The 26,724-nt window shown below is 34.1% G+C and overlaps 1 protein-coding gene across 2 annotated transcripts in view; it reads right to left on the minus strand.

Moving 5' to 3' along the window:
• LOC115222994 overlaps window positions 1-26,724 on the minus strand; it is a 136,205-nt gene that overhangs the window by 40,947 nt on the left and 68,534 nt on the right. For both annotated transcript variants that reach the window (XM_036511954.1, XM_029793416.2), the window contains exons 4-7: window positions 25,508-25,545; window positions 22,516-22,757; window positions 21,142-21,309; window positions 19,681-19,788 (exon numbers count right to left, since the gene is read on the minus strand). In XM_036511954.1, coding sequence (XP_036367847.1) covers window positions 19,681-19,788; window positions 21,142-21,309; window positions 22,516-22,757; window positions 25,508-25,545 — 556 coding nt within the window. The remainder of the gene's footprint in view (window positions 1-19,680; window positions 19,789-21,141; window positions 21,310-22,515; window positions 22,758-25,507; window positions 25,546-26,724) is intronic.

Here is a 26,724-nt window from a genome sequence, read left to right on the forward strand (position 1 = left end):
TAGTAGTAGCAGTAGTAGTAGTAGTAGTAGTAGTAGCAGCAGCAGTGGTGGTGGTGGTGGTGGTAGTAGTAGTAGTAGTAGTAGCAGAAGGAAGAGGAAAGACAGTCAGTTTAATTAACCCTTGAAGTTGTTATTTAGCCCCAGGTCAGCTCTGGCTGATCAGGCCTGCAATGAAAGTATTTTTTAGTTTTATGCCATCCAAATTTAAGGAACTGCAATATACTTTGTTTGCTTGACATGCTAGATATACCAGTGACATTTCTCTCTCAAACTGCACCCTGCCATATAGAAAAGGTAGAGGCACACTGGATAACGTAATGCTAACTTGGAAATTGACCTGAAATGTAATTTCTAATAGAAGTTCTCAGTATGAGCCATGTTTTGGACTCAAATAGAGAACCTAATGTAGTTACATCAAAGAAATGTGAGTGAAAATTTGATAAACAAACTGTATGGAAGCCCATAAAAAGACCATTCCAGTCCTTTAACCATGTCTTTGATTTGAGAATAAGTTCTCCACTTCTTGCTACTTGTAACAGTGATCCTAAAAATGCTTATTGATATTCACCCTTTCTCCTTCTAAGTCATTAAAAATGTATTCTAGATATCTCAACTAAATATTACTGGGTGAGATAACAATCTCCCTCAAATTATACACTGCTGTTTTAAATAGAAAAAAAAAAAAAGAACTCTAGAAATATTGGTTTCAAATTTTGGCACAGGGTCTGGCATTTTCAGAGGAGGGAGTAGGTTGATTACATCAACCCTGGTGCTCAACTGGTACTTACTTAATCAACCCTGAAAGGATGAAAGGCAAGGTCCCCTAACTTAGATTGTAAGGACAGATGAAATGCTGTTAAGCATTTTGCCCAGCGCACTAACAATTCTGCCAGCTCACCGCCTTGAACTCATTGAATATTGATGACCAAGACATTCAGCCAGGAAAAAAAAAAGAAAGGGTGGGTTGTCATGGCTGGAGTGCCTATAATCATAGGACTGTTGAATCAGGGCTGACATGGGTGCATCAACAAATGTAAGAAATACCAAAGAGTAGTACTTTAAACTACAGGAGTCGACTGTTTGCAACAATTAAGATGCTTTTTTTCAACTAAACAAAGTCAGTGTTCACAGAGGAGTGGGATTATCAATGATTAAAGTGACCCCAATATATTACTGATAAATGTGTGACATATAGGACTATGTGAAATAAAAGCAAATATTTAAGCTGTCCAAGGACATTGGTGATGCTCTAACAGAGATCTGAAACAGAGTTTTGATCTTGATTTGTAGAGATTTCACAATTTAAACATCAATGTGCTCACTCAACACTTACCAACAGTGCCATCATTTAGAATGTTAACAACAGTATTTTTTAAAAAAAGAAAAAGAGAAGTTGTGATGAGGAAGAGAGAGATGGTTCATGTATGTGATTATATACATGCGTGTGTATGTGTTTATATACATGTGTGTACGTGTACACAAACGTATATAAACACGCTCATGTGTGTGCACACATATGACAAGGAGAGGGTGAATGAGACTAGAAAGAAATGAAGAGTAAAAGATTGAGAAAATAAAGAATGAAAGGGATATGAGAAGAGAGAGAGAGAGAGAGAGAGAGAGAGAAAGAAAGATAAATATTTTGTAAGGGAGGGTGATATGCAGATAAGTGAGAAAGCAAGAGATGGATAAATGTACAATGGAAGAATTATACAAAGAGTAGGAGTGGAGAGAAGGAAAAGTAAAAACATGTGGAGAGGAATTGGGAGTGTAGAGGAAGAGGATATTGAGAAGAAGACTGCTAGGGAAGTTAAAGGGTTAATAATGGAACCATACAGAAGGGAAGCATGTTGCTGCAGCTTATAAACTGCACATGTGTGTATGTGTGTTTGTGTGGATTTAAATGATATTTTTATTTGGTATGCTGTAATTAATGTAATAGGGACCATACATATATGCACCAATACACACATATATGTGCATATATGCACACATACATAAACGCACGTCATCCAAAATTATGCTATACTAGACATAGCAAATACAATAAACTGTTAAAATCACTCACAAGAGAAATTATATACATTCAAGAAATACTTCATTTATACATGTAGATGCATATATACACAAACACGCACATAAATAAATGGTAATATAGGCACACAATTGAATATTTCTCTCCAAAAGCAGACAAGATAAGACAAAGCAGATTAGCTTCTGCAGGTTCATTGGTAATGGCATCAAGTCAGACAGACTGTGTCACTCTCCAATAGGCTGTCTTCCATATTAAGGACACACACGCACACACACTCACAGATGTAGAGGCACACTTCAAATCGTTGGAGACAGCAAGATGACTACAGTATTTATTGACACTTGAATTTCCTTTCTACAGATGTTCATCTTGGTTTATTTAATAAATGTCCACACTTGTACACACACACACACACAAAATAATTCAATTTTCCAGAAACCAATAAGTCTTAATTTGGTTTCCTAAGTCAATTTAAAATTGACTGGATTGCACTGAAATTCATTTACATAAGCTAGTTTCTATATTGCATCCAGCAAATGCATTGATACAACTAAATGAAGATATGGCCTAGCGGTTAGGGCATTGCATTCACAATCGCTAGACCATGGGTTCAATTCATGGACTGGGCAGTGCATTGTGTTCTTGAGCAAATCATTTCTTTCACGTTACTCCAGTCCACTCAGCTGAAAATAGGTAACTCTCTGTGACAGATTAGTCTTCTGGTCAGGGAGAATGTAGGCCTGCTTGCCTAGCCAATAGGATAGCTTCATTGGAAAGCTAAAACAATAAGAAGCACATTGTGACCAGTGGTTTATAACATTATCTGATAATCTGGCTGATACCATGACACATATATACTTTTCCATTGTGATACAAATAAAAGGAACCAAGCATCTATTATATTTTTTCTTCTCCATTTTTTTATTAACTTTATATTTACATACATATATATATATTCATACAAATCTACATGCACACAACCGTACATTTACACAAAAATCTATGCCAAGCCAGAAATTAAGGACTTCAATCATAAAAAAAATGCAAACATATGTATGTGTATTTAAATATACAAGTAATGCCAAGACAACGGAATGATTCCAGTAAAAGTGTACGAGTATTACATTATGTTTTCATAAACAACTGTTGTGTGTGTGTGTACATGCGTATTCACACAGATAGGTGTGCAAATGTAAAAGATCTCAACATGTTGGATTGAATATTTTATTAACAGTTTATGACTTAAGTCCACATTACTTAATTGTTTATAGATATAAAAGCACAGCTGATCGTTCAAATGCTACAATTTTTTAAGTGGTGCAGAAGTGACAAGTCCTAAAGAAAGATGGCAGGAGGATATGTAAAATATATTTTCAGATTTTAGTTTAGATCACAAGATGTAACCTGTAGCCGCTGATAATAGTTCAGTGACTGCTGGACACAATAAAATTAGTTTCCATTGCACTTGTTAGAAATCCCAGTAAAAATTGCAGTAAAGTTGCAATAAAAATTAAGATACAAGACTATCTATCACTTACTGGCTTAAAATGAGGAAATTGTGAACTTCATTGGGTGGCACCAGTATGGTTTACAGTATGGTTTAAGAGACATGTACAGTTTCTGAGAGAGACAAAACCAGCAGTTACGCAACTGAGCAAAATAAGGACAAAGATTATCATTCTACTCTAGGTTATGCTATCACGGAAGTCTCAAAATAAAACAGTACAGGAATGTAGAGTTTTTTCCAAGCCTGGACCTAAAGCCACTGGGTCTTAGTTCCATGTGATTCTTTGGGATACTGTCAGGTGAAGTAAGAGTCACCAAATAAAGACTTGGAAGAGCAGAATTTCCTCACTGGAGATAGAGTATGAGTAGGTACATGTTGCATTTTGGCTCTCAGTGTAGTATGCACTGTTAGAAGCAATGTTGTCTAGGAATAAAGTTTGTGGTAATTATGTATGCTTAGGAAATGGTATCTAATGAAGGATAAAATTTCTTGGCTATGTTTGTAGAGACATCTAATTATTTTCCACTTCCTAACTCTTTTTGGAGCAAGGTGCAGGTTCCTCTATATATACTTCTGACTAAAACACTCCTCACTGATGTATCACTGTGATGGTGGGGTAGGGCAGCTCTGTCAAAACACCGCAAATCTGAAGATAAATTGGAGATTCTTCTACAATTGCTAGTTTTTAAGTTTCTATTTAAAGTAAGGAGTGGTTGAAATTCCAATGAATGTATACGATCTCCACATAAGGAATTCTATAAAGGGTAATGCATGCTGTTTTGAGATCCTTTGTAATGTTCAAGAAGTGAACTATAGTTACATTGTGGGGTGATAATTACGTTTTAGCAAATCCCTCAAACATCTTATGGCCTTTACACAACCTATTCTATCATTGGTTTGTGCTAAGCTGGGTAACAAGTGAAACACCAAAATAGCCTTTGTATAAATATAGAGCTCCACATGGATGACCTGTAAGAAATAATGACCAAATCACACACTCCTGTTTTCAAAAGAACAGGTTAGTTAATGAAGCAAGTCCAACATAACTATATAAGGATGGAAGTAGTAGTAGTAGTAGTAGTAGTAGTGGTGGTGGTGGTGGTGTTAGCGGCGGTTGAGAATTTTATATATTTATGGCAAAGTATCCATTGATAGATGACACTGAGACCCTGAAAGACCAGACCACTGTTTATTGTTAAACTGGTATGTGGAATGCATATGTGTCTTCATGTGTATGATAGTTGTTAAGATGTTGAGACCTTTATAGTTTTATTAAGACTGTTTGTTATTGAACACCCATTGATGGATACTTTTGATCATGAAAGATCAGGCCATTGTCTATTATTGTTTCACTGGTGCATGGAATTAATGTGAATGTGTATGCATGGTAATTGTTAAAATATTGAAACATTTACAGTTTTACGGATTACATGTTCAATATTTTTAACAATTTCAATTAAAATGAGGGAATTAGGAAGAGAAAAATGTAAAAAAAAAGCAAAATATTTTGACATTTAAAGTAAGAGAAATTTAAAACAATTAAAAATCTTCATGTCAGTCATTCACACACAAATATAGAAACACACAGGTGCATGTATACTTAATACAAAAGCTACATGCAATCTTGTATTTAAGCATATCATTGAAAAGTCTGCAGAACCTGAAGACAAATGCTCAGGCACACACAATAGACTGTATTATGCAATTCTACATATGCACACACAACTGACTGCATTATACAATTGTACACACACACACACATACTCACACTTCCAAACCACTCTTTCCTGTGAGCACACAAGCACCTAAGTTATTCTCAATCACAAATGCATAACAACATACCAATGGGTGTGCATGTGTGCATATATAGGCATATACATACATATGGGAGGGGGGGACATGCACGAAAATGCATTGTGCATTAATACACTTTTATGCTCACTTATTCTGCCACCTTTCCTTTTCTCTTTTCCTACACACACACACACACACACACACAGATATGCACTGATCACATATATAAAACAAAATTGCATGCAAATGCATTACAAGCAACACAATCAAGGGCAGTACATATAAACACACACACACATATATATATACTTATTATATGTGTGTGTGTGTGTGTGTTTGTGTGTATGTGTGTGTGTGTATGTATATTCCAAACAAGTGACACACACTAGCACATACATTCATAAACATCTGTTTCAGTACAAGCATTGGCATTTTCTCATTGCTCTAAATTCAGGTTATGCAGCACAGTTAGGCAATTGATGCTGCACTGGTGAAATCAATAAACACAGACAAGTAATTCAAAAAATTACAACAACAACAACAACAACAGTAGCAGCACTAGCTGCGACAACAACAACAACCACTATCAGCAGCATCAGCCAGTTCAGATAAGTACATACATGAACTGAGTGCAGAAGCACACAACTGCACACTGCATTACTTCTCAGTGCATTTCAATATGCAGATCTGCTCTAATTTCTTCTCTCTATCTATAGAAGATTTGTATTCAATTGGTCACGTATTTTCCCAAACTATCTGACCGAATATAAATAAATTTTCTGTCAAGAGATATGGCATCTAAAGCACACATGCAATGAATAAAATGTAAGTTTGTGCTTCTTGATGCTATCCCTGTTTGTGAGAGATGTAACATAAAAATTTATATAATAGCAATAACAATGTAATAATGGTAATTAGTAAAATAATTAGCAATAGACAAGATTTGGGGCAGGGAGGCATATCTTCCTTTTCTCGGACACACTTGTAGATAAGCAAGCCAAAACTGAATGCATGGCTACAACAATGAAGGGAGTGTATGTACATGCATGTGTGCAAATATATATTTATGAGATGATGAGAGGGCATAGGGAGGCTGTGAAAAATAGAGGGAATGTAAGCATATATGCATACATGCATATATCATGTTTTCCTACAGGATCTCCTTTTCTCTGTGCATGTAAATGCATGTCTATATGTCTGTGTGTGTTTATATGTATAAGTATGTATATAAAAGTGTGCATCCCTGTTTTATGTGTGTATATGTGGTTCCAGGTATATATACACAGTGTACAAATGTATCTGCAGTGAAATACACCAGTGAATATTTTACTTCTTTTCATTTGCATAGATAAGTAGTAAGAAAGATTAATTAACATTGATATATACTACCTAACAGAAATTTTACTGAAGTTACCTTCCTACTGACTTCATTGTGTCAATGATATTCGAAGTTACTGTCAAACTTAGTTTTGTACACAATTATATGTATATATGTATATATACACACACAAATATATGCTTGTATTTATAAAACCTATATACACATGTATGTATATATATGTATGTGTGTATATATATATATATGATGATATATATATATATATATATATATATACATATATATATCTATATATGTATATATACATAGATACATACAAATATATTTACATACATATATATACATAGATACATACATATATATACATAGATACATACATATATATACATAGATACATACATATATATACATAGATACATACATATATATACATAGATACATACATATATATACATAGATACATACACATATATATACATAGATACATACACATATATACACATAGATACATACACATATATACACGTAGATACATACACATATATACACATAGATACATACACATATATACACATAGATACATACACATATATACACATAGATACATACACATACATACACATAGATACATACATATATATATACACATAGATACATACATATATATATACACATAGATACATACATATATATATACACATAGATACATACATATATATATACACATAGATACATACATATATATATACACATAGATACATACATATACACATAGATACATACATATACACATAGATATATACATATATACATAGATACATACATATATACATACACATAGATACATATATATACACATAGATACATACATATACACATAGATACATACATATACACATAGATACATACATATACACAGATACATATATATATATTCATACATATATATATTCATACACACATACATATATATATTCATACACACATACATACATATATTCATTCATACATACATATATATATTCATACATACATACATATATATATTCATACATACATACATATATATATTCATACATACATATATATATATTCATACATACATACATATATATATTCATACATACATATATATATATTCATACATACACACACACACACACACAAATATATACATATTTATATGTATATACATACATGTATGGATATATATGTGTGTGTGTAAAGATATACATATATATATATATATATATATATAATTAATAATATCAGGATAATAAAGATTTTAGAAATTTTTACTTCTAGTTCCCTAGCGTATAGAAAAATTAGTCAATAGCCTATATATTATTCGTATTATATACAGTGTACATTTAAACACATTAAGGTGTCCATCATAGAACTCCCTTACGCTAGAAGGAACAGCTAAAGTCCAAAACCACTAATTAGGGATAAATTCTCAAAGGGAATGAAAGGTAAAAACATTAAAATGTATAAGCAAGAGGTATATGCTAGATTGGCTTTGTGTTTATAAATTTAATCTTGGCATACCTATTTCTTTACTACCCACAAGGGGCTAAACACAGAGGGGACAAACAAGGACAGACAAACGGATTAAGTCGATTATATCGACCCCAGTGTGTAACTGGTACTTATTTAATCGACCCCGAAAGGATGAAAGGCAAAGTCGACCTCAGCGGAATTTGAACTCAGAATGTAACAGTAGACGAAATACGGCTATGCATTTCGCCGGCGTGCTAACGTTTCTGCCAGCTCGCCACTCTTAATCTTGGCATACCTGTTAACGAAGACTTCGCCTGACAAATTATTTTATTTGCTAAAAGAAAGTCAGAAACCGGTCCAGGAAATAGATGGTAAATGTTCTTATTTTTCATTCCCTTTTCATATAAACATGTATATATATATATATATATATATTATATATATATATATATATATATAATTAATAATATCAGGATAATAAAGATTTTAGAAATTTTTACTTCTAGTTCCCTAGCGTATAGAAAAATTAGTCAATAGCCTATATATTATTCGTATTATATACAGTGTACATTTAAACACATTCAGGTGTCCATCATAGAACTCCCTTACGCTAGAAGGAACAGCTAAAGTCCAAAACCACTAATTAGGGATAAATTCTCAAAGGGAATGAAAGGTAAAAACATTAAAATGTATAAGCAAGAGGTATATGCTAGATTGGCTTTGTGTTTATAAATTTAATCTTGGCATACCTATTTCTTTACTACCCACAAGGGGCTAAACACAGAGGGGACAAACAAGGACAGACAAACGGATTAAGTCGATTATATCGACCCCAGTGTGTAACTGGTACTTATTTAATCGACCCCGAAAGGATGAAAGGCAAAGTCGACCTCAGCGGAATTTGAACTCAGAATGTAACAGTAGACGAAATACGGCTATGCATTTCGCCCGGCGTGCTAACGTTTCTGCCAGCTCGCCACTCTTAATCTTGGCATACCTGTTAACGAAGACTTCGCCTGACAAATTATTTTATTTGCTAAAAGAAAGTCAGAAACCGGTCCAGGAAATAGATGGTAAATGTTCTTATTTTTCATTCCCTTTTCATATAAACATGTATATATATATATATATATATATATATATATATAAGTAAACGTATGTGTGTGTGTGTGTGTTTATTTATATATATATTTACATATACATATGAACACATACTTATGATCTTTTAATTTTTTGTGATCTCAGTCACTGGACTGTGGCCATGCTGGGGCAATACTCTGAAGGATGTTTAGTTGAACATATCAATTCCAGTACTTATTTTTTTAAGCCTGGTACTTATTCTATTATGTTACAGGGATGCAAACAGACCAATACAGTTATCAAGCAGTAGTGGAAGACACAGATACATGCATATGTATGACAGGCTTCTTTCAGTTTCCATCTACCAGATCCACTCAAAAGGCCTTAGTTGTCCCAGGGCTGTAGTAAAATACACTTCTGCAGGGTGTCATGCAATAGGACGGAATACAAAGCAACATGGTTGGAAAGCAAGCTTTTTAATGGCACAGCCATGCTTGTACCTATATATGGACACTAAATCATGATCACAATACATATAAATAAATAAATGCACATGCGTGTGTGTGTGTGTGTATGCAGATGTACATATGTGTGTGCATGTGCATACACATGGTGTGTGTAATTATGAAAAAACAGCAGAAACCAAAACCATGTCATAAAATAATTTAACTGGTTGACAAATTTCTTTTCTGAATGTAACCCAGATATTATAAGACAGGGCCATGCATTTTGTCATACAAGAAGGTTGAACAGGATATGGAACTGAATCAAAAGGAATTTAAATGACATGCCTTTGTGACGGTAGGTCATCATGACCTTGGACAAAGCAAAAAAGCTAGTACAGTTTGCATATGGAAAAATTGGGTTGTGTGGGAGAAGAGAAAAATGGGAAATAAATAAACAGTTGTAATAGTTTGATGGTAGAGATTATAGTGGTGGTGAGTGTATAGTTAAAGTGAAGGTGCTGGTAATGGAATGTCATACAATTTTAAATAGAAGAAATAGCGATAACACAAACTTCCTAATAACATAGCCAATCTATTTCTTTCTTTGTCTGTCTGTCAAGATCTCTCTCTCCCCCTCTCTCTCTAAAGCATTATACAATATGCACATGGAAAATTCAATATTTCGTCAACTCAAAATGTCTTAGTGACAACAAAATTATGGGTCCATAACCTTTGCAATATTTTTTTTTTCTTTTTACCATTCTCAAGTTGGACAATTGAGTCTACTTGGCACTGCTACCTGCAATAGACTGACAGACTAATTGTTCAATGAGATGAATTTCTCAATATAATACTGCAAAGCCTCAAGCTAGACATTACAATGTTCTTGTGATGTGTTGTGTGGCTGGGGAACATAGGAACAACTAGGCTCACAGAGTCTATAATTTGACATACAGATAGCACTGTTCAAAGTTTGCTTTCATCACAAGATGAATAAATACTTGATGATATTCAAAATGCCCATGTTTTATATCCAGCAGCTTGGTAATCATTGAAAAGGCCCATTTAGGAATAGCAGCCAGAAATCTATGATACTAATATCCAGTTTCACAAGTTCAAAACTGACTACATACTAACAGATAGGTCCATGGAAGTATAAGAAAACAAATGTATGTGTGTGTGCGTGTGTGTGTGTATGTACCAGACTACCTGTGACCTGTTGGATCACAGGGGAAGTCTGAGTTTCCCAGCAACAGAGTTTCATTTCGTGGGTTTTTTTTTTTCTTTTCCATGTTACTTCGCATGCTTTCAATGAACATTAACATCAAAATCATTCGTAAACAGCTCCTTTCCCCAGAAAAGGTAGGATTTGGCTTCCTTTTCTTGCATGTCCTGCTACCGCATAACAGATATTTCAGGTCTTGCAAATAGCTATTACGTGATGGCAAGGAGTGCTAGAAGTAGCAGCCCAATCTCTGGAGGTGAGATACATTGAATGCACTCAAAAGAAACCTATGGAAAAAAACTATTTCACACCGAGGTTACGAACGGGTCTTTTACAAAATATTTGCCGTATTGTTAATGTCATTTTCACTTTAAAATAATGTGTCTAATGAAAAGGTTAGATTTTCTTCCCTTTCAGGATTAAGTTATTTTCATAGTATTTTCCCATTATGCACCGTTTTGGGTAGTTATACCCCAAAACCATGAATATCTCAATAACTACTGGTCTAATTTATGTGAAACTCGTTTCATTCCATTCATATTCACATTTCAGAGGCACTTTACTTTCAAAGTATTTTCTTATTATGAGCCAGTTTGGCTGTGTAACATTGCAAGCAAGCAAGATTGAACTTCACTTTTAATGTATTATATATATATACATACATATATATATATATATATATATATATATATTCTGAGGAGCAACTAGGTGAATAATCAGTCATGTACAAGTAATTATACTCTACAACATGTATTTAGTACTTATCCTCTCAATTGTCAAGCCAAAAACATGTGTGTATATTTGAGTATGTATGCACACATTATAACATCGTGTGTGTGTGTACACAAATATATATAACGCACATGTACACCCACAGATATGATTCCAAACTTATATTTAAATTTAGAGTTGTTGTTATTAAACATTAAATACTAACACTTTGCCAGAATATGCATTTTTAAATAATTTCCTCTTTCATTTTGTATAATCACACACACCCTAATGACACAATTACATAAGAATGTAACAATATCATGCTCTGTGTGATTTAAGAAGCTGTTATTGTGCATGAGGCCTCAATATAACACACATTTATATTAAAAAAATAATAAAATGTTACAAGGATATGGTGCGATTTATTTGCAGTGTAGAAAATTTCATAAATGCATAGAAAAGCATACACTTGTAAAGACAAAATTCTTCATAAGACATCTTGAAGGCATGATCTTTTAAAAAGAGTGAGCCAATTACAAAAGAAGTGTGCAGTGTGTCTCTTTCAATGCATGGATCATGGTTGTACATTGTAGATAAGACATGTAACCCAATATAAACAGCATTCTGAAAAGATCTAGCTTCCACTTAAAGGGGACAATCCTGAATAATATGGCTGCAGTTCCTGTCAGCACAACAACAGCATGGCCAGTCTGTTGTTATTCTTTTTGGAATATCTTATCCTTCCCCAACCATCTCCTTTACAAACACACACACACACACACACACACACATATATATACATGTGCACATGCACATGCATGCACGCTCCTTTTGTAACAATGTTTGCAGTGTTGAAATGGCTGCAAGCATTGTCAACATCCCAACTAGCAGCAGTTGCATTGTTTCTGGCAGCTGCATTGGCTGTTGGCGGATGTTAGGTGCGTGGTGGCAGCAGAGCAATGAAGAGGAGGGGAAAGGGAGCTGTGTTGAGCAATTGGGCTTAGCAGTAGCCAATTACCAGTTGCTATGACAACAGTAAAAGTCACCATAACTAGCTAGGACTAGTGGTTGGCAAACAGCGATGAATGGCACATATTGCATCATTTCAAGTATAACACTACCACCACAGTATACCGCAATAGATAATGAGAAACAGCAATAAACCAGCACCTCTTCAAGAAACTGTGGCATATTCTGTGCCATGGCAATAAACACTGCAAAATTCCAAAGTTGGGTGAGGGAGGGAAAAGAAGATGCAATAAAATAATGAATTTCATTTCCAGCGTGTAATGAGGAGTAAATATAGAAAATCAAAATCTATTGATTCATTATCCCACTGTTGACCCCAGTACAATTTGAACTTAGAAATTAGAAACAATATTTTAGAAAACTATATATATCTGCCATGACACACTCTTTGGTGAAGCATTATTGTCTGTACCAAATCCACCACTCTAATAATAGTAGTTTCTACAAAATAATAATAAGAAGAATACTTTTTACTATAAGCTCAAGGCCTGAAATTTTAGGGCAGACATAAGTCAAGTACATCAACCCCTGTGCTCAAGTGGTACTTATTTTCATCAACCTTAAAAGGATAAAAGGCAAGGTCAACCTTGGAATTGAGGAAATAACAAGTGAAATGCCACTAAGCATTTTGTCTGGTGAACCAACAATTCTGCCAGCTCACCACCTGAATAATAATAATCCTTTCTTTTAAAGGGACAATGTCTGAAATTTTGAAGGAAGAAGCTAGTTGATTACTTCAACCCCAGTGCTCAGCTGGTACTTATTTCATCAACCCCAAAAGGATGAAAGGCAAATAACCTCGGCAGGATCTGGACTCAGAATGCATAATGTAAAGAAGGAGGAAATGAAACAAATCATTTTGTCTGACACACTAATGATTGTGTCAGCTTCCCACCTTAGTAGTAATAATAAAATAATAACAACAACAACAATGACGATGATTTCTAATATAGGTAAAAGGTATAGTCATTTATGTCAACCCCACTACAAGATTTGAGCTCAGAATGTATAGTCATAAGTAAATATAATAAGATATTTTGTCCAACACACCAACAATTCTACTGACTTCACCACCTTAATAAAGTTCCAAAATAATGATGATGATGATGATAATTGCTCTGTTGTAGTACCAGGCAGTGGCTCTCATGGCTTCTGATCTTAACTTATTGGAAGAGTTATCATGTACATTGTTTTCTCTTGGTATAAAAAGATTGCTACAACAAATATTCTGCTTGGTACAACAAATTTGCTAGTCAGTTGTTTGACCATAACCAGCTGAGCATGTCCCTTAGTGATTGACGATATGTGCATCTCTGATCACAAGCAGAAACAGTTGGGGAGCATCATAGCCAAGTACTCAGAGGAATTCTTTGAAGTTCAGATAATTCACCTTTGGAAACATGGGTGTATTGTTCAATATCCTTAAACAACCCTTATTCAGGGACCTTTTGAGTGGAATGGGCTACTCAACCTGAAGAAAACTCTAACTGGGCCCCACCTTCAAGGTCATGCACTGTTTATTTTGATATGAGATCACCATGTCGTGCACATATGGTTGTGATGCATGTGCCTGGTGTACCCTTATCAGACAGGTAGTCATGATGGATATACTGGGCTTCGTATATTTTACCCGAGTGTCATTTTGATGGCATGCACTACTCTCTCACTCAATAATAATAATAATAATAATAACTTCTAATACTGATACAAAGTTATATATTTTTTGGAGCGGGGAAGAGGGAAGGATATAGTTGATTAATTTCATACTAATATACTACTGGTACCTAATTTATAAACCCGCAGGATGAAGGGCAAGAGCAACCTTGAAATGATATGAACTCAAAACACAGAGAGATAAAATGATAAAATTTAATGTATTTCAAAGAAAGTGTATGTAGGAGATCATACTACTCATATATCTCTTGAAAGTATAAGCAAGGTTATTGTTTTCACTTGTGTTCTGAAAATACTACAAAATCTCCAATGAATTCCTTTTTGAAAGAGTGACTCACAGGTGAAAATATTCAACGTTTTCTCATTCAAATTTATTTGCATGTTTGTTTATGAACAACAAAAAAAAAAGACAAATATAAAAAAAAATGTTACCAGTAACACAGTAGACTAGAAATAATCATACACTATGCCAAGCCTGTGACCTGGTTTCAATACCAGATCTATTGTGAATGTCCTTGGAAAAGGCATTAACATCATAACAATCAATTTCACCCTTTCTAAAACTTCCAGCCTTTTATACTTATGTAAGAAATAATTACTTGGCACAGTCAATAGCAAGTTTTATTAGACGTTTTTCTATTATCTGGTTTATTGCTTTATTATTGTGCTGACTAGAGTCAACTTTGCTGTCTATTTTTTTCAGAGTCAATAGCAGCATTGTGTAGGAAGCGGTAATTTCTCTCTGCTAGCTGACAATGTGAATTCACTTTGGTTTCTAATTGAAGCAAACTTACTTCACAGAAGACATTTATACCCTTCAGATATACACAAATATTATACAATCTCTTTCCTTATCTTATAAAATGTCATCATACTGAAGGGAAGTTGAAATTAATTATATCAACCAATTATTATCTTCTCCATAACATGTTACATATTCATTGTTGCTACTGAAGAAAACAAATGGTCATCTTTTCAAGTTGTTTCCTCCTAGAATATTTTACTGCATCTGCCTGAATTTGTTGGCTCCAAGATCAAATTCTTCCTTACATCCCTCTAAATAAAAATATACCAACAACAGAAAGCATTCTTCCTGAACAAACTGATCTGAAGTTAAACAACTACAAATGTAGACAAAAAAACTAGCAGATTGATAAAAATTCACTGACTAACATACTACTAGTTTCTCTCATGGTCTCCTCTACAGCTATTACAATGGCTTCTAATCTTTTGACCCAACAATCAGTATATAACCTCAACCCAAACTTACATGACATACCTGCTTTCTTATTTGTCATTCCTACTTTGTCTTACACACTTAATTCTACATTTAACACTCAGTCTTACAACTGCAATTCTCAGGAATTCCATCCATACCAAGATTTTTACCCACTGATACTAAGGTTACCTAGGCTAAACAATAACCTGCAGATGTTCAAGCTAAATATCAGCCACATCAATCTCATGAGTATTGGTAGTAGGAGCTCTCTTCTTTCATCATTTGACTAATTAACATTTTTATTATTATTTTAAAGGGTAATGGACTAACAGAATTGTTAGACCTCACATAAATGTAGTAATGACATGTAGTAATTGTTGTGGCCCTTTATGTTCTAGGAGTTGTTTTAATTGACTAAGCCCTCAACCCAGCTTTGTAGCCTTGTGCTTATATAAAAAATTAATGTCTATCAATCTGTACAACACATAAATACACATTCACACAGACACACCTATGCCTCATCATCATCACTGTTTTACATCTACTTTCCCTGCTAACATGGGTTGAATGGATTGCCATGGCCTGAGTTGGTTCCCCGTCCTACTAGACAGGTCAGAGGACCACATCTCATATATATGTTATGGTCTGGCATAGTTTCTCTAGTTGGATGTCTTTCCTAACTCCAACCATTTTACAAAGTGTACTGGTTCACATCATGGCTCTAGCACTAGAGAAGTCATATCTTCAACAAAACAAAAACTAAAGCATTCTCAATCTTAAACTGTCTTCACTTGCTTGTAAACTACTTTACAATGAACTGGGTACATTTTATCATAGCACCAACACTAGTGAAGTGCTTTGTACACGGCAAGATAAAAGAGAACTCACTACTCTACATTGTTTCTGTTCATTCAGAGAAATGAGACCAGTAGAGGAGAAGATAGAAGAGATGGCAATTGTAGATGATGAATTATGATGAGGGAAAGGAAGAAGTGGGGAAACAGAATGATGGGGTGAGTAACAATGTAGAAGACAGTGCTTAAATGAGTAATAGAAAAGAAATAATAATGGTAGAGTGCAATGAAAGACAATAATGCGGAGGCTAAAATGAGAGATTCTAATGACAACTACATGTTCGCTGGTAAATGATAGGGCAATTGATGTGTATAGATGGTCAGGAGTAATGCCAATAACATGTTACCTGGGAGAAAGAGAATGGGGAGAGTATTAAATAGGCAACATGGGCTACAGGAGACAAGTAGGGACAAAACAGTAAAAGAACCTAGTTGTAGATATATATACTATGTATTGCCCCCCACCCTATTGCCACCTCCATTTTAACACATATTTCACACTATGCTAACACTGGTGGATTGAGTCTTCTCTAATGCTGCTTGTCACCAACCAATATACATACATAAGCAAGTTTGTGGGTTTCCAAGGATGATTGCAACTTGGACACTGTTTACATGATAGTTTTGCAAAGCGGTTACAGCTGCAATAGGTTCAACCTCTTGATTAAAGCAAACTAGGCTATATAATGACTAATAATAATTTTTTAAAATTTTAAATAGAAAGATAGCTAAAAGTTACTATAATTAAACTTTAAAAACAGTAATGAACTGTATTTGTTAATTAATTAGAATCAAACACATCTGGGATATACTACTCTGAAAGGCTGTCAAAAATATAGATCACCTATATTTCAGTCAGTACATAAAAGAAGCAATGCAGACACTTGAGGTGTACTTAGTAACTACCAACACATCACAGACACCTTAAACTTGCACTTTCTGACTGCGAATAAACAGTGTACACACACCCACACCCACACCTACACACCGCAGTACTAAAAATGCTAAGAGAGAAAATTTGTTTATTTGTCTTATGACTTGCCAAGGGTTGACTTATTCTTCTGTCTGATTAATTATGCATTAGAGTCAATATACTTTCTCTATTATACTAGAGCAGCTGGAATGGTAGAGAGAGAGAGAGTGAGGTGTTGGAGAAGGAAATAACAGTGGCAGCGATGGCAGTGGGAGTGGTGCAGATAGTTGTGATTGTTATTTTGACTGTGGCAGTCCTGGCTATAAAAGTAATAGTAGCAGTATTTTGTAATGATGGTGGTGGTGGTGAAGATGGTTGTTTTGGCAATGATGACAGTAGTAGTGGTGGTGGTGGTGGTGGTGGTGGTGGTGGTGGTAGTAGTAGTAGTAGTAGTAGTAGTAGTAGTAGTAGTAGTAGTAGTAGTAGCAGCAGCAGCAGTAGAAGCAGCAGCTTGTTAGATTTATAACATGTTGGTCATTTTCTTAGTGATAACACAAAGATGATGTTGACAGTGATAAGGAAGAAGAAGAAGAAGAAGAAGAAGAAGAAGAAGAAGAAGAAGAAGAAGGAGATGAAGAAGAAGAAGGAGGAGGAGGAGGAGAAGAAGAAGAAGAAACACTAGCAACGATTTATTGTTATGGTGACAATGACAGCAGAAATAGTACTGACCACTATCATGGTGGTGATAGCAGCTTATGATGTCAGTGATGGTGTTAGATGTTGCGCAAGGTAATGATAGCGGCTACTATATTAATGATGATGGTGGTGGTGGTGGAATTGTTATAGTGGATGTGGGTGTTAGTAGTAGTAATCATTTACTTTGGCCTAAGATCAAGAGAAGGGGAAGGATAGAAGATGTGGCATTCGTTGTTGCATAATGAGCTTTACAAGATAATGAACTGTAGTAGTAATGGTGATGGTGGGGAAGGTAGTGACTATTGAGGAATTTTCATCCGCAGTCAGCCAAATCAACAGAGAAAGAACTCTTCCACCTGCCATCAGCACCGCTGTTGCTCTTGGAAACAATTTCAGCGTAAACAAGCTTACACAGAATCAGTAGCATTAATATCAATGTGTTATAATTCCTTTCTCCCTGATGTGTGCATGTGGCACGTGCATGCATTGACATACACATACACACATTAGAATTGAAGTAAGCTCCTAGCAATTAGGGGTTAGCGACCCACTTTTGATCTTCATACTGGCCAGCTCACAAAATTTATGGGCTTTTGCTTCCCAAAAATACATGAGCATCACTACACCCAAAACCATACAAGAATTCAGAATATATGTTACAAAGCAAGAAATTTAAAATATATATTATTCCTCTTTTATTTATCCTTACATGCGCGCACACACACATACACGCCACTCTTCCTTAAACACGCATCATCATTGTTTTATGTTTGCTTTCCATACTAGCATGGTTTGAATAGTGTGTGAGTGTGTGTGTGTGTGTGTACTGCCGCTAAAGGTGTTAATAATGTAAAAAGATTATAACAAATCTAAAAATCTAATGAAATCCCAATTTTGGGGAAATGAAAACAATGTAGTTAGGAAAAACTACTTGCAGTTACTATAAACCATGTGTATCAAGGCTATAAAAAATATTCTCGTAGGTACAGCCTATATTCTAAGAAGAACACGATCAACTTGAGAATATTTGAATTTTTTTTAATCTTTCAAAATTATAAATATCACAACAAACTTTTAACAGAATTTTAATGCTCAGTACTGGGTTGCCTTCCCTTGAGATATGTGATTACTCCTCGGTCTCTGGCTGAGACTTTGAACAGCTGATGTAAAACAAAGCAACAACAACAATGAAAACATTCAACCCCTGAAAGGATGGAAGGCAAAATTGACCTTGACAAGATGTGAACTCAGAACATAAAAAACCCATACAAATACTGCAAAGAATTTTTTTTTTCTGATGCTCTAATATTTCTGCCACCCTACTCAGTTATATAAATTATTTGACATGATGGTTAAGTCAATTACAATGACCCCAGTACTTTACTGGTACTTACTTTATCAATCTCAAAAAGATGAAAGGCAAAGTTGGCCTTGAGATTTCAACTCAGAACTCAGAACATAAAGAGCCAGAAGAAATGCCACTAAGAATTTTTTCCGACATGCCAATAATTCTGCCAATTCATCCAATAATAATAATAATAATAATAATAATAATAATAATAATAATAATAATTATAATAATAATGCCAGCAGTTTTGAGAAGACAGTTTATAACATCAATCTCAGCTGCTGTGAACAAAAAGGATGTAACTTACATGACTTTTATTTCTCTTGTATAATTTTCCAGATGTAAACAAAATCGTATTTGTCTCACTTTCAAAGAGAGAAGCAAGTCTTACTAGCAGCACTTCAAATGTGCCAGCCTGAAAAAAATTGAAGAGATATATGAAGTTATATTTATATAATAGAAGTATATACAAAAGTAGTAAGAACAATTGATAGTAATAAAATTTTTGATATCACTATCCCGAAGTACAGACAACAATAATACATGCAATAATTAAGAATAACATTTAATCACAATTTAAGTTTTGAGGGAATAGATCTTTTTTAAATAAGCATCACTTGAAGTTTATGAACTATGATGAAAAAACATATTTATCAGGCAATCAGAAATGTACTTAGTCTCTATGTTTACTGTCAAAGACTTAAAAACTATCAAATAATCAATCTATTGAATTTTTACAGATTCCTTGCATCTAATTCAAATTGGTTTGATTGTTAATGTTAATTCAGCTTAAGCCATTTAGCGGAAAGTGAAAGTTAATAACATAGAGTAGCCCACAGACCCAACACTTTTCATGGCAGTTTGTATCAGACTTTTTCTTAGATATATACTGCTTGTATTAAAATAAAATATAAAGCTGATGGGGAACATTAAACATGTACAGTCAAACACAACAAATCAATTTTCCTTCTGAGTTATATTTTTGAGTTAAAATCCCTCCACAACAGTCAAATACCCATTACATCACAACCACAATAACCTTAACAAATACTGCTGACCCCCACACAAAATAAACCTTTTATTTCTTTTTGCTACAGAGAAGTGAGCACTTGATTGGAAAATATCTGGTTTAAGTTCTAGTTGGACCCATGTTCCTTCACTTTATATGATTGGTAAGGTCAGCCAGCACAGGGTCATATATCCGATATCTGGAGGAGGAGTGCAATACCAATATTGGGTGGCAAAACAATCTACCACTGAACTTAAACACCACCAGCTGGACCTTGGCTGGCTTTAGTGAAGTTCATTCTGTGGCAAGAATTCAGGCCAGATCTTTGGATTGAGTGTAACTTCCCTCCCTGCTACCAAAATCAACATCCTGACAAAAAGTTCATATGTGCCACCCTTTCTTTTTGGGGTTGTGAGGAGACAAAAAACATACTTCACTAGTGCTTTATTTTATCAACCCTTGAAGGATAAAAGGTAAAGTCAACTGAAGCCAAAACCTCAAAAATCATATCTTTACCCCCTTTAAGAAAATAAAAAAACACTGATAGGCTATTGTAGTTACATTATATCTGAAAAATATTCTAACAGGTTGGTCATGGCTGGATTTTCTTTACCTAAAGCTAAGCAACAACAATTTCATAGTTTTAATCAATATATAGAGTGTTAAAAATTCTTGGAAGATTCATTCAAATATCCAACCCGATTCAAAAACATTAAAATACCATACAGATGAAGACAATTTTTTAAAAATTGAACTTACCTTTAGCAGTGTTATTTTGTCATCTTTGCAAAGGAGTGAAAATGCAGGTATAAACTGTGCAAAGTCTGTGATGGCTGTTACCACAGGGGCACAATTGTCAGACATATTTTTGAATGATTGGTTGTCATTATTTAACCGCAGAAAAGAGTTTGGATCAACGGGGCATGCCTAGGGAAAAGATGAAGAAAAGATTTAAACTATCAATGCAAATAGTTATAATAACATTCAATAAACATGTGTCCACAAACGTTGATGAATCTAGTATTATATAAAATAGTGAGGTTTTTTTAATGGTTTATTTGCTTTTAATTTTATTTGTCCATTTGAATCAACATCATATTCATCCAAGCATAGCAAAACAAATGTAAAACTACTGTTTCTGTTACTAATAATGATGATGAAGGGGGAGTTAGGACTAAATAACTAAGCAATAGACAAATTAATAATAATGTTCTTTCCTAGACATAGTTCCATTGGAACATCCAAGTCAAACTAATATGTGTACTCATATAAATAATACCATAAAAAATATGTGCCATAAAATGAAGCATTTAATCTTCTTGGAAAAATCTAAAATAGCTCTAATCACACCCACAACATGTACGTGTAATACCTTAATACCAAATCTCCAAACAAAATTACAATTTATTTAATTACTGCTTCATTGTTATAACAATCAAAAGCCACCACTTGAGTAAGAAAAATTGTAAAACTGATAAAAAAATAATTGAAAACTTATAAATGTAACTGATTATTCTTGTAAAACTTTTTTTTTTGACAGATTACATTTATTTATTTCCATCTCTTTGAAACCATTTGAAGTTTTATGTTGTTTTATGGCAGTTTTCCTATGATTTGGGGAAATTCTGCAACAGCATTTTTCACTGATTTTTGACATTCCAGATTGTATTACACAAGCATTTTGCTGAGATGTTGTAATGTTTACACCACCCACAAGTGCATTAGTGTCATTACTGAAATCAAAAAGCTACCACCAGAATGTGGATTCAGCTTGTAAAGAGCTGACTGTTATTTTCTGAGGCACTTTATTAAACCTATGAGTTATTCATCCTCTATTAAGAACATGATCATACAATCATCATTTTTAGTACCTCTTTGGAATTACAAAGGAGATAGAATTACTAGATTCAAATTTTCAATTTGTATAAGAATAATCTATACATATCTACATATATACAAGAGGCTGTATGTTTCACAATCAGTGAGTCTAACCGTGAATATGATAATGTATGTGAGTGTAAGATCTATTGAGTAAGCAAATGTTACAATGCAAATATTACAATGAAAGTGTATACACTGATCTTTATCAGTATATAAAATATGGGGGGGAAATCCTAGTAGAAATATACTTACTGTTTGTTCTGGATTGCCACATTCATAATTATTGTTTTCTTCAGCAGTTTTGCGCATTCTATACAACCGTTCACGGCAATATTCATTTGTTTTTTGGTGTGCTTTCAAAACTGACTGAATTATTTCATCACTATTCTGTAATAAACTTTCAAACTCTGATGATGGACCTTGTGAATTCACCATCTGCATCTGTTTCATTATGCGTGCTTTTTCACTTTTTGGAACCCGACCAAATCGGACAGCTATTAAATAAAAAATACCAAAGTATAACTGGAAGTCATTAAAAAAAATAATTTTACATAGTTTTCAAAGTATGAAGGATGGAAATTTGTAGTAAATAACGTGTTGTGAAATTTCATATGTAAATGTAGTAGAATAGCAGAACCAACTATCATTCATGAGTGAGTATGGCTTAGTGACATATACCATACTTTCACTAATTGCTTTAGGTGTCTTTGTAGTCATGAACTGAAGCAGACACCTTCTGAACCCTCCATCCTTCCAGTGGTGCATCAAGGATGTGACTGTTGGATAGAGAGAGGGCTGTACCAGCACCCAGCTGGAACTAATTTACAGATGAGTAGACTGAGGCAGCATGAAATAAAGTGGCTTACTCAAGAATACAGTGCACCAGCTAGTTCAGGAATTGAACTCATGCGATTATGATTGTGAGCCAACCACCCAACCCCTACACTATGCCACACACATTCACACATCTGTTTTATCCTTTACTTGTTTCAGTCATTAGACTGCAACCATGCTGGAAAACTACTTTGAAGAGTTTTAATCAAACAAGTTAAATTGAGTACTTATTTCCCTTTTTAAACCTGGTACTTTATTGTTTTCCTTTTGCCTAACTGGTAAGTTACAGGGACATAAATCAATGCCAGTTGTCAAGCAATTGTGGGGGACATACACATACAATGGGCTTCTTTCAATTTCTGAGAACCAAATCTACTCTTACGGTTTTGGTCATCTCAGAGCCATTGTAGAAGACGCTTGCCCAAGGTGCCATGCAGTGAGACCAAACCTGGAATCATGCGGTTAGGAAATAAACTTCTTACCACAGCCATGCCATAAATATCAAATAATTTACATCTAGATTCATTTCTGAGATCTAACCACAGAACTAGAAACAGGTTAGTTTCAATGATAATGCTTATGGTTAGTGACCAAATAATCTATACAGTTTCAATTTACATCTGCTAATGTCCATAAATATCACAGTTTTCAATTTCTTCTCGAACACAACTGACAGTTCAAGCTTTTAAGAAATAATGTTATATTTCTCTATCCTATATCTATATTTAATAACCCTGTTTCATGAATAAAGTTAAGCTATTCATGGATTAGCAAGGTCTGCGATACACTGGTCTCCATGTATCTCAATCATATATCATATTTTCTGTTACAATATACATTGAACAGAGCTGACTAAACTACATTCTTCCAAGTCTTCCTTCAATCTATATTGTAGGTACACTCTCTAGTCAATTCTAGGTATCTCTTCACCCAGCACATTGTCATCTATTTACATGTCTATACCAATTAGATAGCTATTCTCAACATATATTAATTTATAGTTCTGCTAACCCATACTCAGCTCATTCTTCTGCAGTCATCATAGATCCTCCAACATGTTTGATATTTTGATCTACTGTTTCCTATTGCAGTAACTTAGGAGCTTCTTCTCTTTCCCTTTTCAACTCCAGCAGAGAGGGTAGGTCCCACAAAAAATAAAACAAGTCAATGTCATAGGTGCCACCTTTGTTCCATAACTAAGCAATAACATTTTTTTAATATTCACGACCCACATTTATTTATACAGCTTGCTGTTTTCTCCACATTTGTCCTGCAATCATCTCAAATTATACATATCAATTATATCTATATGTTTATTTTTAATTTCAAAAATTGATTTTCTTTTGTTTTGAAACGATGACTGACACTAGTAAAAGCTAAAAGAAATCCCTCAGTATCAGTTTCACACCACTGACCACTTCTTGAATTTCAAACACAGTTCATAACAAAGATGTTTACAAAAACTATTTTCTTCCATTTTTATTTACTCTAAAAAATAACTACGACAACACACATATATATAAGAAAATAAATAAAACACATGACAGATGGTGATGTATTCCTGAAGGAAATTAACAAATAGGCACAGTTCTAGCTAGTGAATTGAAATATTAGTTGATGAATTGGTTCACTGAAAATTTAAACCCATACCATTGAATAATTAAAATGTTTGACAAAATAAGTTTCAGGATGATAATTCCTTACTTTAGTAGCCATAAGGAAAGGCTAAGTAGATGAATGATCGTGTGTAGTTTTCAAGCTTTTCTTAAGAGTATTAGCACAATAAATGTATTGGCTTCAACAAAGAGCAGATTTCAGTTTGTAAAACTGATTTTCCAAAAACTTCACAGGCCAATTCAGACCAATAAGATGAATACAGTAGTTGTTCTTGCACAACTGCTGGAAAAATTATAATTCTAACAACTTAAATTCTAGAAAGAAGAGACAGGGGAATATGTTTATTCCAGGACCTAAGGTGGGGGTAATATGATGAAGAGAGATGAGTAAATTGAGAAGACTCAACTAGAGGTAGAATGAGACCAGCTAGTTCCAAGGAACAGAGGCCACTTTAGTAGTGATAGAAAAGGCAGAGTGTGTAGGTAACCTACTTCAAGCAAATCAGTCAGGCAACATTTTGATGGGGAAAGGGGTGCTTAAAACACAACCGATTGGATTATTTTAGATGCACCGCAGTTATTGTGCTTCACTTGATCAAGATCTATGCTTATGGAAAACCAGAAAAAAGTTGTCAATTATACATCAAACAATTCAGAACTGCACATTCTCTTGTTAACTATTTCACAGCTAAGTAAACTGGACAAGCCCAAGTTAAATATCTTGATTATAGAAGCAAAGCAGTGCTCATGTTTAAAATTACAGCTAATTATAAGAAACAATTCAAACAACTTACCATCTCTGGACATCCCAACAGCTATGCACTTCTTAAATCTGAAATGTTAGTAAGATAGCTCGGTTAGTCATGCTCATATGAATACAGAATGTAATTCAAACATCATATATGAAAATATCGTTTAACTGTTATTTAATCACTTTGTGCCTTTATTTCTATTGAAATACACTGTGTATCAATTAATTTTGAAAATAATGAAGACTTTTAAGGGGTTTGCTTATAAAATAGCTAACCTTTCCAACTACTGGTATATTAAGCCAGCTGTTTGGAACATAGCAAAATGTTCTTACATAATATTATGGTGGAATGGTATCAAAAGGATACAGCTGATTGTTTTACTTATATCTTCTATTGCCATTACAAAACAATATTGTGTTGTGTTGTGCTAAAAGCTTGGTTATTCTTTCACTCACTCCCTGTATTAATATCATTACTATTATTATTTAAATGATTATGATGTATCTATGCTGCTGCATGGTGGGTGTCAACCTCTGAAAGTTAAATGCTTTTATGTTACAGCAACATAACATCTTGATATGACTAATCAGCTTCATCTTTCCCTCCAAGCAAATAAATAGAATATTCTAATATGCCATTCCATAAGCTAAGGTTTCATTTTGATTCACCCAAGTAAACCATAATCTGCTGATTGGATTTAACAATTCTTTTTAAAAAGCAACTGAAATTTATTTAAATATAAATAATAGTAGCTGCAAATAACTTACACATTTATGACAGGTTAGTTCAGTAATTGTGTAGAATCACACAAGAAATGAGGAATTTAAGTGAGGGCAAAGAAACTCAGATTGAAGTTGCTGTTGTTTGCCCAGGTTAGAACTGATTAAGCAAACCTATGATCAAAGGCACTTTTGCTGCTATCATTTGGCTTTCTTGCATATCTAGGGCTACTTTGTATAGATTTAATCCTTTTTTTACAAGAAGAAGAGTATATATTTTTACATTTGCTATTTTAAATGGATTGAAGCAACAACATAGAGACTCTCTTCTTGGCTCAGATGAATACAAGCAAAAGTATTTGGTGTGTGTGTGGTGGGGGGGGGGGGTACTGAAGACTCTAAATCCGGGCAGAGAATAGTATATATTCAATAAGACATTACCGGAACCTGTGTTTTTGTTGGCAGGGTGGTTGAAGGATAAAGATAACTAACAGAATTTGAATTTAGAATAGCAGAGAAATAAACTTGAGTTTACAGTTT

Source organism: Octopus sinensis, linkage group LG21 (assembly GCF_006345805.1).
Source record: "Octopus sinensis linkage group LG21, ASM634580v1, whole genome shotgun sequence".
NCBI classification, from domain to species: Eukaryota; Metazoa; Mollusca; class Cephalopoda; order Octopoda; family Octopodidae; genus Octopus; species Octopus sinensis.